Source organism: Lytechinus pictus, chromosome 8 (assembly GCF_037042905.1).
Source record: "Lytechinus pictus isolate F3 Inbred chromosome 8, Lp3.0, whole genome shotgun sequence".
NCBI classification, from domain to species: domain Eukaryota; kingdom Metazoa; phylum Echinodermata; class Echinoidea; order Temnopleuroida; family Toxopneustidae; genus Lytechinus; species Lytechinus pictus.
Window position 1 is genome coordinate 6,329,302 of NC_087252.1, and position 13,057 is coordinate 6,342,358.

The 13,057-nt window shown below is 36.2% G+C and overlaps 1 protein-coding gene across 1 annotated transcript; it reads right to left on the reverse strand.

Annotated features, from left to right (window-relative positions):
• Nucleotides 1–8,236: 8,236 nt before the first annotated feature.
• On the reverse strand, nt 8,237–10,380 carry LOC129266472 (protein BTG3-like). The gene is made up of 2 exons (XM_054904327.2): nt 9,608–10,380; nt 8,237–9,175 (listed from the first exon to the last, which is right to left on the reverse strand). The coding sequence occupies exons 1-2, from the start codon at nt 9,916–9,918 to the stop codon at nt 8,821–8,823; spliced, it is 666 nt and encodes a 221-aa protein (XP_054760302.2). The 5' UTR covers nt 9,919–10,380; the 3' UTR covers nt 8,237–8,820.
• Nucleotides 10,381–13,057: the final 2,677 nt, after the last annotated feature.

Sequence of the window (13,057 nt, forward strand, 5' to 3'; positions counted from 1 at the left end):
AAAAAAGACTAAAGGAATTCAAACGTATAAAGGATGAGGGAATTAGAAAGACGCATGCACTGCAAGCTGATTCACAACATGTGGTTGAAAATATATTAATTACAGTGAGAATTCAATAGTCGGATTAGATATGGCAAAGGACTATTTCTATGCCTAACAGTTTTACATTGCACTTCGGTATATTTGTTATTGTTTCTGAGATTCTTAGAGTGTGATTCACCGCGTGTTTGGGGAAGCCAATGTCTGAACCTCGCGCTAGGACCCAAGAGTCTCTGCGCGAAGCTGAGACAGAGGCATTCCCTGCGGTGACTCAGTTTTGGCAAACGGCACCGCTGGAGAGCATTCTCGTAGGAAGTGTACTGAAATCCTAGAATCATGCGACACGCGCGCTTCTGAATACGTTCAATTTGAACAACTTGGGTAGAAGTTAAGCCCGAGCTCCACACGGGAGCGCAATACTCGAGCACCGGTCGAATGTAAGAAACATAGATTTTAACCAAATCGTCAATTGGCAGTCGAAACCTGATTAGATTTCGCAGCATGTGCAGTCTCACGTTTGCCTTCCTTACCATTTCATTTACATGTGAAGACCATTTAAGATCACTCTGTATATTAACCCCTAGTAACTTTATACAATCTGTTTGAGTAATTTCTTGACCCTCAATTAATAAAATTATTGGCAGAGGAGGGTTACGCATGAACGTTACTGTCATACTTGAACATTTCTTGGGATTCAGTTTCATATTATTATTGAGAGTCCATTGTTCTAACTCGGTCACACTTGATTGGATATTAGATGGAGCGGACGATTTTCTACTCTCCAACAATGTGAGGTCATCTACATACTTCCAGTAGGATGGGGGATTAGGACTGTTGCACGCATCGTTGATTATTGCAAGGAAAACAATGGGGCCAAGTCTTGTCCCTTGTGGAGCACCTGTATTAACTTCTAGCCAATCAGAGAAAGATGTGCGATACTTTACGCTCTGTTGTCTGTTGTTCAGAAAGTCCGCTATCCACGCGATAGCGCTCGGGCGGACGTTCATTTGAAGCAACTTGGCAATGGCTATGTTGTGGTTAATCCTGTCGAACGCTTTGCTAAAATCAGTTGTAACAATCGTGGTGATCATTTTCGACTTTTCTGCGTTACTGTGGATCATCTGAAGTAAATCGATCAAGTAGTGCGAGGTTGAGATTCCCTTCGTGTTTTAAGTTTTTTAAGTGGTTTTTAAGTGGTTTTAATTTCTTTTAGCCTCATTTTTTTTTCGTTTTCCTGTAGAAGTTAATCTTGTCGTTTTGACTTTTTTTCATGCCATATTTATGCCGTACTTATTCATTTATTTAGAAATCAGAGTAAATATGGTTGGGTTGTTTATTCGCTGAGTATGGTTTATTATAATATCAAAACTTTATTTTTTGTTTTCAGTTCCTTTTTGGGCTGTGTATCAAGGTGCCAATATAAATGATGTATTATTTTAGGAAAGTTTAGAAGTCAACAAAAAAGAGTAAAGTCTGTGGTGAAGAATATGACCTGAGTCAGCTTTCAGCATCTCCTTCTCACTTTGTCTCCAATCAAAATGTTTCCTGTCACTTAATTAACGATCAAAACAAGCTGAGAAATTTAGCTCTTTTTTACTTCAAAAGCCCAGGAACTTTTCTCCAGGGCCCCAACCTAATTTAACCCCCGCCCGAACTCGCCCCCTTTTCATCTACTCTCCCATGGGACAATTTCATTACTTTGAAAACAAAATTAATAATGGGTCATGGGGTCACGGTGACTCACGTAACATTAAGGGAGCCTCATATTGATATCTTTATTCCGCTCATAAATATGTAGGCCCCACTGTTGCATAAATAAATGAAATTGATTATATTGACGATATTGATGAGCAGTGCACCCTCTTCATTATTATCATCATAATAGATAATCATAATGATGATGATGATAATAATAACAACAACAACTATAATAATAGTCATGGAAACAGGTATTATAATAATGATTAAAATGATAGTGAAACAATATTTTTATTTATGATGATGTCGAGGGAAAAAAGAAAGAAAACGGAGGGAAAAAAGGAAGAAAGGAAAGAAGACAAATAAGTAGGAGAATAATGATAATGATAATAAAATAATAATAAGAAGAAGAAGAAAAAGAAAGAGAAGAAGACATAATTTAGCTCGCATTATGTCGACTCATAAGGACTTAATTTGCGATACACTCTAGTTACTAAATCTTAGGGTTCGTTTTCATAAAGAGTTATATTTTCAATCTTTTTATCACAGATGAGATTGTGGAAATAAATGTATAAAGAGTACTTAAACCACTTAGTTTATTTAAGAAATGTAATTATATCGTGATTATAGAACGAAATGTAAGCGATATGTACACGAACAACATTTCCCTCAGCATATTATCATTCCTGGCGGTCTGTGGCAATTCTAATTAACCCAACACTACCCAAAATTCATAGAGGAGACGTTCAAATCATACTATCAATTTTCAAACTTGTTTTTTCTTCACACTGTTAAATCTTTCATTTTGAGCAAGATTGTAGACGTGGCATACCCGAATAGCTTTAATTGTGTGTAAATTAAAACGAGACAAAAATCGAGTTGGTTATCAGCCAAATCTGAGGATTTTGTTCAATAGAAGAGCTTCCTGTTCAGGGATAAATCAAAATGAGGGTAGGATAAAGCCGCCCCTTGATTTGACGGGGTGTCACCCCCGTTAAAGGGGGACTGTCCTCAGTGGAGGTCACTACACAGTTTAGGGGTCTCAAACTATGTGCTGTAGACTAGTCTTGATACATAAACCTTTGATGGAATGATGTAAGATGTGATAATTTTAGTATCAATTATTATTATTATTTGACAGTGTTTGATGTCGGTCAGAAAATGAGAATACTGAAAAAATGAACTCAGATCCTTTTGTTCATTCTTGTACGATTGTTCTAATTTTGACAATCGTTATACTGAGTTTATATACTGCACGACAACTGTGTGTGTAGCTGAAATGTTTTTTTTATTATTTTAAACACTCTTACAACTTTTTCAAAACTATTTTAATGCTTAAACTTTTTTCAAACAATTTAATTGTTTAACAGCTTAATTTTTAAACTTTTGAAAATAGTTATTAGTGTGTCAGGCTTAAACAACATGCTTGAAATGTTAAACAACGTTTTATAACAGATGTTCATTGCTGCTATTGTCTCTGTCTCTATGTTGAAAATAATATGATTCAACAAATGAAACGAGTTTTAAAAAATCGTGAATAATAAACCATATCCCCCTAAAAAACCACGAAAATATAAAAATAAAGATAAATATTAATGATAATCCGACATTATTCGCAGGGAATTTGTGGGTGAGATGTGAAAGAACGGAGTGAGGGAGAAGGGGAGAGAGAACTTTTGAGAGGGGGTATAGAGAGAGAGAGAGAGAGAGACGTTGGGCCGCGGGGGGGGGGGGGTTGAGAGGAAGCGGGGGCGAGGCGATAGATAGATAGGGAGAAGCAAGAAATCATAAAGTTTATTTCCTCATACATGTATTGATCAATGCCTTTTGGACAGAATCCCAATATGTGGTAACATCATAAACCTCAATCTTGGCAAAGAATCGTTTGAATACAAACAAGTACGTGAGACAAACAACTTCTAACGGATTGCGAATTAAAATTATTAAATCAGATTATGCCATAATCATTTATTCTCGATAAAGTCGCTATACCTATAAAATCATTCATAGAAGTAATATGCCACAAACATTTTATTTCATAAAATATCTTTCCACTTATCTGTCAGTGAAACTTGTTTTTAATCAAAATATGATGATAGATATTGATCAAATTTACAGAAGGGACGATTTAAATGAATATTTATACTGTATATATTTTTTTTATAAAAACATATAACACTCTTAAAAAGGTTTGGCAAAAAGGCGAAATTTTTAACCATCACTGGGCAACATATTGTCCACACAACTATTGGTTAAAATCTGTCCAAATTGGATAATAAAAACTAATAATTGGGTAATAAATTTGCTCAATTGGATAATAATTGCACCAATATATATTTTTACCGACATACATTACCCAACACAGTGGACAGTATCTTGCCCAATATTTGAAGCGTGTATGGTGAAATTTCCGTTTTAGCTCAAAATATTGGAATTAGCTTGAACATTAAGGTCGTGAATGCCTAGGGGCCTAGGGTGAAACTGGATCAGGCGAATTTGGTTGGTAATTATTATTGAAATCGAATCCAAGAAAGGATTATTTGCATGTTACGATACTGTAAAGAATTGTTATTGAAAAAAAAAAAAACGATATGTGTCCAAAAGCATCGCTTTCAAAACTTTGAAGTTTCCGCATACATTTTCTCTTTTCTTTAGCTTATTTCCCCATTATATTCCTTGACCCGAAAATTGGAAAATCACAGAGGGCGTTCCACCCCCCCTCCCCCTTATTTCATGCTTTGTTGACCTGACTCCTTTTGCACTCACAGTTGTGCATGGTAGACTCTGCTTTATCATAATGGCGCCATAAAAATGATTGCGAAATTCAATGATGCAATAACCGACTTAAATTGCTGGTCCCCAATTGCAACACGATGAACATGCTCGTGATTCTGGAAGGTTCTTACTTATTATGGTTCTTTCGATCATTGTCCAACTGATTATTTTTCTTTTATCAATGATAATGGAATACAGACATGCAGGCCTATATACATGTAGGTACACCCCCCCCCCCCTCCCGCGGACCTCCCTTCCGACCCCTCGATATTCGCGAGTTGAAGTGGTTTACTCGTTAATAAACAAGTTTCTTTTCTTTGGTTTACTCGTGTTAATAAACAAGTTTCTTTTTTTATTAAGAGACCTAAATACTTCCTTCCTCTCTATATACAGCGGTATAATTTTTGTGCACGGATTAATTATCTGGGGATAATTTGGTCAGTCTGTTTTGTGATAATCCTGACATAGGCATTAATGTGTTAATCCCGATTCACTAAGACAAGTCATAAAACAATCAGCTACAAGAGAATGGGGGGGGGGGTGGCATGATTTTAGGGGGTGGATCTAACCCATACTGGACTTATCGGGAAAAAAAATATGCTACCCGCATGTTCAATAATATTATGGACGTGGAGTGTGTATTTCCAAATGAATGTCGTACTATTTATAAATCGAAACCAAAATCAGATACGATGGGATTTACTCATCTGATCATGTGACAAAAAAAAATCCATTGTGTCGTTGTGAAAAACAACTTATGATGCCAACGCTGGCTTTGTGCCATAATGACACGTAGTATACTATGAGTAGAATGTTCGACAGCAAGATATGATTATTTATTGATATGTGTGTATTTTTTCCACGTCATCTTCTTCTTTACTGTGATTATAGGCCCTACAACATCTGCACGTGCCTTTTCGGGGTATTTTTTTCATTTCGCCTTTTTGTTATGACTTGATATACCACCCCGCCCTAATTCAGCGACCATAATGTGACGCAAACAATAACATATAATTTTCTCACAATGCAACCTGCCTTCATTCACGTTGCACTCCAATGGTTGTATAAAAAAAGATATTTTCTATGCCGAGAATTGTTACCACACCCTCTAAATAAATCGAATTTCATTGATTCTGAGACACTAATGCAATGTTCCAGTTTGATGACGCAACGATAAAAAAAAAATCAGAAATGGATGCACAGTTCTTGCGTTCTGTTATTAAATCTCATTCAATTTGGAATTTATCTGTACAAACAATGAATGAAAAGAGACAGTATATAGTCAATTCTACAAATTAAATGATTGTTGGATTCGATTGTTACGGGTGTTTGGTTTGGATTTTATCTGTTTTTTATATATAATTTGTTTAAGGGCGCAGTGTCATTTTAATATTTTGGCTGCATGTATTTTATTTTAGTAAACTTCTATCATTTTTACTATTATATCCTCGTATATTATACATGTACATTATTTATACCGTTTTATTCATTTTATTCAAACCACGTATAATTAAGTAGCTTTTTCAAAAATCTGTTAAAACGGCCGCCATAGAGCAAATGTGACTGATGTATCAATATTAATAACTGCACTCTTTCTTCTAATTAGAATTTCTACATTATATCTCCATGTAGTGTTATATTGGCATTGGAGAATAGGCCTATTATTCAGATATTGCCTACCTAGAGTTTGAATATAACTTTTCGTTTCCCCGACGGAGTTATATTTTTTCCAAGGGATTATATTTTGCCCAAAGCGCGCAGCGCTGAGGGAAAATATTCTCCCGAGGGAATGATATAACTCCGGAGGGGAGTTGAAATATTATTTATTAAAAAGATTCGAATATACATAACCTACGTAATATATCCTGCTATTTTATAGCCCTACACAGATTGTATATTGTTCTTGTCACCCACTCCCGCCCTTATTCATTCATTTTGTCATTTCCCGTGCAAAGAGAACAAAGACATTCATAACAAAACAGCGGTCTCTCTGGCTTGACTTAACCTTAGAATATCCTCATTGTCAGGGTTAGAAATACTTATTCAAGGGTGCTATCATTAACTGAGTTTAGCCATAAACCATTATCAAAACCAAAGATTAACCTAGTATACTTGTATGGACGACCGTGACTCATACCTCAAATCAGTTTCTCGGTATTTTGGTTAGCAAACTAAACATACAACAAAAATAAGCCGCCCCCCTCCCGTCAAAATGACAAATTTGAATAACTGGTTTTAAACTTTGTTAGATTTAAACGTTTTTGTATGGAGAGTAACTATCCCGAAAAACAGTTTGATTTGGGGTAGACATGCAGGAATAGGCATATAATATCTGAGAGAATAAAAATAATCATTAGTAAGAATTTATACGGATTTGAATCCCAAAACCAGATGTGTGTGTGTGTGTTTTTTTTTTTTACTTAATGGCATTTAATCGATCCTGGGTTTGCATGACTTATTTAGACTGAGGTTCCGTCTTTGTGTTTAGTCTCTAAACACTCATTAAGAGCGAATTTCAGGTTGTACGTTGTCCCCTTTTCGGTAGGGAGACTTTTTGAGCAGCGCACCAATGTTGCAGAAAAACTATTTTGTCGAAAACTCATTTCCTCTTTCACACCAACAGTTTTCAAATTCACGGTAAGTTCACACATTCACTGACAACGCAAAAAAAAGGGGGGGGGGGGGGAATGTATTATGCATGTATGTATATCGCACCGCGCTCAAACAATAAGCACCACAATATGTAGACATTTCTTGTCAAGAGAAAGAGCCCTCTTTTCCCTCACTGAGTATACATGTACATGCACCTAATGTAGGCCTATATCATTAAATCAACAGTTTGCCAATGCCAAGCATTCATTGTTCAACTACCACCTGCCACAACAATCTTTTATCAACGGGCTACTGTATTAATTGAATAAATGATTGAAGTGCACATATTAGTTACATTCACCTGTGATAATACATCTATTCCTAGTATAGGTAGAATATTGACAGACCTATTTACCAATGCATTCAAATTAAAATTATTACTACTTTTAAACAAAGATTGTACTTGAAAATCTGAAAGCTTGCCAGGAATTGCCATCCATAGCAACAAGTAATTATGTAGCTAGTTCAAATAAAGTGGTTGAATCAGTTGGTAAAAACTAACAATCCTTCTGGCAAATTGTCAATTGAATTTTGTTGTTTTTTTAGGTCACATAAAGATGTCTCGCCCAATGAAAAATGTGTAATGGATTGCAATTCACATTCTTCTAGGGCAAGTACTGCTTCAAAGTTCAATGCAATGAAGATACAATAAAAAATGACAATTGATTGAATTACAAGTATTCTTAACAGGTGAATGGAACTATGCCAATACACATCCAAAAGAATCGGTACACACACACACACATAACCCCACCTCACACACACAACATACATCAGAGAGTTTTAGATTTGTTCAGGGATTCTAGTACAACACCGCTTGATTAAAAAAAAAGGGGGTCCCATTCTGTACAAATTTGTTCTTTTCCAATTAAATAACACGATTTAAGTCGGATAATAAATCAATAACAAGTTTTTGTTTTTGAAATAGGGTCTATCATCTGAGCTCACTCAAACTTTGACTTGGCAAAGTGTTTGAATATTGGTCTATGAATCAATGTAGAACTAAATTTCAATCACCCAAGCATTCACGTTTATTAAGGAACATATAATGATAACAACATTAACTTGTAAATTTAATATTTGTCATTTGATGTTTTATTATTTTTTTTCCATCTAGAAATAAATATTTTCTCCATTCATGATTCAATTATTTTACACAAGTCTGTATTGTCTTTGGCATGATTTCAACAAAAAAAGTCACACCCGACAAACAGACAGTCTATACAGAATTTCAGTACTTTGGCATTATAAACACACATTCTGGAAATTCACAGCATATTTTTCTTCTTAACAAAGGGCTTAGATGAATGGCAGAGTCCGATACCTGTTACCAACATTCACAAAACATAAAAAAAGGATTTAAAAAAACAACGACTAATGCACATATTGAAAGATGTCATGACATTGTACAAATTGATATTAAAAATGTGAAAGAGACATATGAATCGAGTGCCATTTAAGCACTATTCCATAATCTCTTATTCCAAGATACAAAAACAACATCAAATCAACCACGCAGCATCAGTTATTACAAGCACCAAAAAGAAGAATATTTTAAAAATCTATAAAAACCATTAAAAATATGAGAGCCCAAAGGGAGTCACAACATTTGCACCATAGGGAATGAGAGTTTGAAGGGGGAGGGGGGATGGGGGGCTAAGCCTGGGCTGCCACGGACTTGTTGACCCATCTGTATTGTTCCTGTTTTGGTTGACGGACCCACACCTTGTTCTGAGGGCGGTGAATGACTCGGGGCGTGTTGGCTGCATTCCTGCTGAAAACAAACTGAGAGTTCATCGTCTTGCGACCGCCGTTCGGCCGGAGGTTGTCGTTGAAGACGGGCTTGGGGCTGGCAGGTTGAGAGGGAATGTTGGCGAGTTGATTTGCATTTTTGTTATTGTCCTGTTGGAGATTGTTGGCATTGTTTGTTGAGGACACAGGAGTTGATGGTCGGTTGTCCGTTTGTTGGTTGAATGTAGCTACTTCACAAACGGTTCCCCTCTCTCCAAATCTACGTACAAGGAAATAAAATACGAATATATTATTACTCATAAAATCAACAAAATTTAATTTAATCAGATAAAGACTAAGATACATTTATAAATCTGATTTGCTGATATTGTGATGAAATCTCATTGTTGATTGATTTAAAGTTTCCATTATGTTTTTTTTATAATTCTGTTTCACCGTACTAAATAAGATGTTGCAAAACAAGAGTGGAATTGGAAGCTACAACATGTAGACCTATGTTGAAACAGATTTTATGTGTAGATTTTTTATGTGTTCTCACAAATTTGGAAAATTTTGTGCAAATCCAGAACGCATAATTTTTATTTCTTATTTGTGTAAGGCAGAATTTTTCCCTTTTTTTTCTTGGTTGCAATGAAATTTGATTGCAACTCTCATTGACATTGCTGAAGAAAAATATGTGAGGGCAACTGACCTGCAACTAACTTCCATAGGATCGACCCAAAGAGTCAATTCTGCAGGCAAGTTGAGGTGATTGTAATGGATTCCGCAGTCTTTGGCAGTCTTACTGATGACACTGTCCCTGGGCTCGTTTCGGCTGACACGAATGCAGCGATACGCTTGTCCTTTCGAGGGCTTGTCTTCGTACCAGTGATTTCTGAACTTCTCAACAAGAGTCAACGCTAACTTCTCTGAGAATTTACTTAACTGTTCAGCTGTCAGGCTCGTGTTTCTCTTCACGATCCTCGTCAGAAATACAACTGCTGCGGCTATTTCGTCCTTCATGTTGTCAGCTATGTCTGCATGAATGTGAAATCTAACTCCAAAAGTATCAATCCCAGTGCAAAGTTCCACGTAGTCTCTCCGTGTAATGTATCAAAATATTAAGGCCTCGGGCTCGCTGGAACGAAATTCCTTTGTTGTGTCAAGCTGATCAAAATCGCAAATTGCGCTAAATCTTCGAATCCTTCAAAAGGCAAATTTTGACTGTAGTGAGATAAAGACAGGATGAACAGCTTAAGATGACTGGTTAGGGCTGTTTGGAATGTCTTTTTAGAAGAACGACGAATAATCTGCAACGTATTCGTGACTCATTCTTAGAACACAAATTCACGGAAGACGAACGCGAAGCGAGTGAGCAAGCTATGACAACAACTCACAACAACAGCTGAGCAGCTCCGCGCGTTGTGTGTAACAGTAAATAAAACGTCATATTGATCACGTGCGAAGCTTGCCCAATCAGAACTCAGGGAAGGGGCGTTCCCACGCAAAAAGTGTAAACAGTTACCATGACGCATGCAAATTAACACCAAATATGGAAAATATAAGCGCGATGGCAATGTGATGCCGCTAGGGGGAGACATAAAATAAAGATGAAATACGAGGCTAAAAATAGACCTCGTTCTGGGGGATTTCCCTGCCTTCGGAATACGTAATACCACCCATCAAGGGGTCTGAACCAAATTTCACAATTAGGGGAAATACAATTCAGACGTGCTTCTTTATGACTTTGCTAAGGATAATTTTGAGCTGTCACCAGGAATCAATGTACTAAAAAATCTGTGTATGTTTGTTTTGGTCGATACGTATGTTAGAAAGACCTTATTTTGAGAACTGATAAGCCTGAAGGGCACGTTTGAAGTGATCCTCACGAAAGTAAATACCCTTGTACTGTTGTAGTGTTTTTAGATGAATCATTTAAAAAATATAGAAAACACAATCGAGCTTTGACCTAAAACACAGGGCTAATAAAAACCTTGGTATTTGCTGTCAACATGTATTTATAATTAGATTCTGATTTAGCTTATTGAATGTTTTGACTCCAATCCTTTCTCCTACCCCCCTTCTCTCCCTCTCTATCTCTCAGTCTCCTTCTCTTTGTCTCTTTCTCTCTCTTTTTCACTCCCTCCCTTCCCCCATGTTTTTCTTTGTTCCTATGAAACATTTCTTTTTTCTTTTGTCTAACATTTATCTGGACATTTATATTGCATAATGGGTAAACACATGAAATGGATTTCCTTGAATTTTTTACAGAGAAAAATCTGGCCAAATATTTTAGAATGTTACTGTGTGCATGCATATGTAAGCAACTGTATTCCTAATATTAAAGTGGAAGGTCACCCTGATGAAAAGGTGGCGGTAGAAATAGCGTAAAAAATAATAATAAATATTGGTGAAAGTTTGAAGAAAATCCAACAGAGACGAAGAATGATATTGGCGTTTGATTTGTGACATCATAAACAGGCAGCTGCCCCATATGTTACAGTTATGTAATATAAAATGCAGAAATTTCAAACTTTAAATGGATTGTGATAACTTAACGTTTTCTTCTTTTAGAAGCGGGTTCAAAATAAATTATCTGTTGATACACTGAAGGTACAATAAAAACCACTTTCATTTTTTTTTTTGAAAATGACATTTCATTAATTTTTTTTTAAATTAATGATACATGTAGCCTATCCATTATGCATCAGGCTAGCGGCAAACTACTGAAGGGCGAGGGCGAAGCCCGAGCTCCGCCCTCGCCTGACGGTTTCCGGCTTCATCCTCGTCCGTCAGTCTATTTCACGCGATCAGTAACTTGCCCACTAGCCCTGCGCATATCAGATAGGCCATGATACATGGGAAGATGCTCGCATAAGAAATCACAAATAAAAAAATTCTCATTCTAATAACTTTTTTAATTTTGATGGATTTCCTGCAAATTTTCTTAAAGAGAAATTCCAGTAGTTGCAGTAAACACTGATTTCATGAGAAAGTCTGTAAAACCAGGCTTAATTGTCAGTATATCATCCAGGATCTAGATCTGGTACAGTTACATAAACTGAACTTTGTGAAATCTTGAAATCTATGCTGAAAAATGTTCAGACTGAACTTCCCCAACACAGACAAGCGCACGTGGGACAGTGTATAATTATTGCTTTGAGTGTCGGGCCCGACGCTCTACCCGAATCCTGTGCTTATTTGCTGATTTCTCAGCAATTACACAATTTCTTCCAGAATCCTTTGGCACACGCGTTTTATTTATACAAACAGACACTTTGGTGGTCATTTCATTGGAACTCATTTTGATATCGTTACCAAAACTAGCATTTACCTTTAATTATTTTATCTGATATTTTTAAAATAACCTTTTTCGTCAGGGTGAACTTCCCCTTTATTCAATATGTACTTACTACCATACCTTAAGTTCAGCAGAAAATGTTCATCCAGAAACACAAGGCAATATAATAAAAATATAACTTTTAATTCCTACTGTACAAACACAGAACATACTTTGATAAATAAAACGTATACAGAATGCTGGAACATATTCACTCCCAAAGCAGAGTGTATAAAACTCACTCACACATGTGTTGAGTATTACATGTACTTCACTCACTTATTGCAAAAAGGTATTAGGCTTGCTTATAGACCAATATACAAATAATGAATGTTTATGAGTGCAATGGACACACTACCTCATGAGGTGAAAGATGAAATGATCCATTCAACGAGGTGTATCCGAGTTGAATGGATCATTATTTCATCTTTCACCGAATGAAGTATTCTGTCCATTGCACGAATGAAAAACATTCATTATTTGGTTTATATGACACCTAAAAAAATTTTTTTTCCATATGAAATACATTAATTTCGATGCAAAACATGCTCACGCAGTGCGAGTTCGGTCTGTTGCAGTGATTGTTACGTCATTACAACATGCGTACTGCTGGTGTATGAGCTGCAGTCTCGGTGCACGAGTGCAATGGACAAAATCGTATGGACCCAAAATTGCACGATGAATGGATCCAAAATTGCACGGTTGATGACGTCATTGCAAAATGGGCTGAATGAACGATATCAAACAACCAATCAAATCACAAGGATCTATATAGGTGTCATATAATATACAAATAATGAATGTTTATGAGTGCAATGGACA

Bases quoted from the DNA above. Each gene is read 5' to 3' on its own strand.
- LOC129266472 (XM_054904327.2), bottom strand. From the start codon at position 9,918: ATGAAGGACGAAATAGCCGCAGCAGTTGTATTTCTGACGAGGATCGTG. The intron at 9,176-9,607 runs GTCAGTTGCCCT...CCTTGTACGTAG, and splicing joins CCTATGGAAGTTAGTTGCAG to ATTTGGAGAGAGGGGAACCG.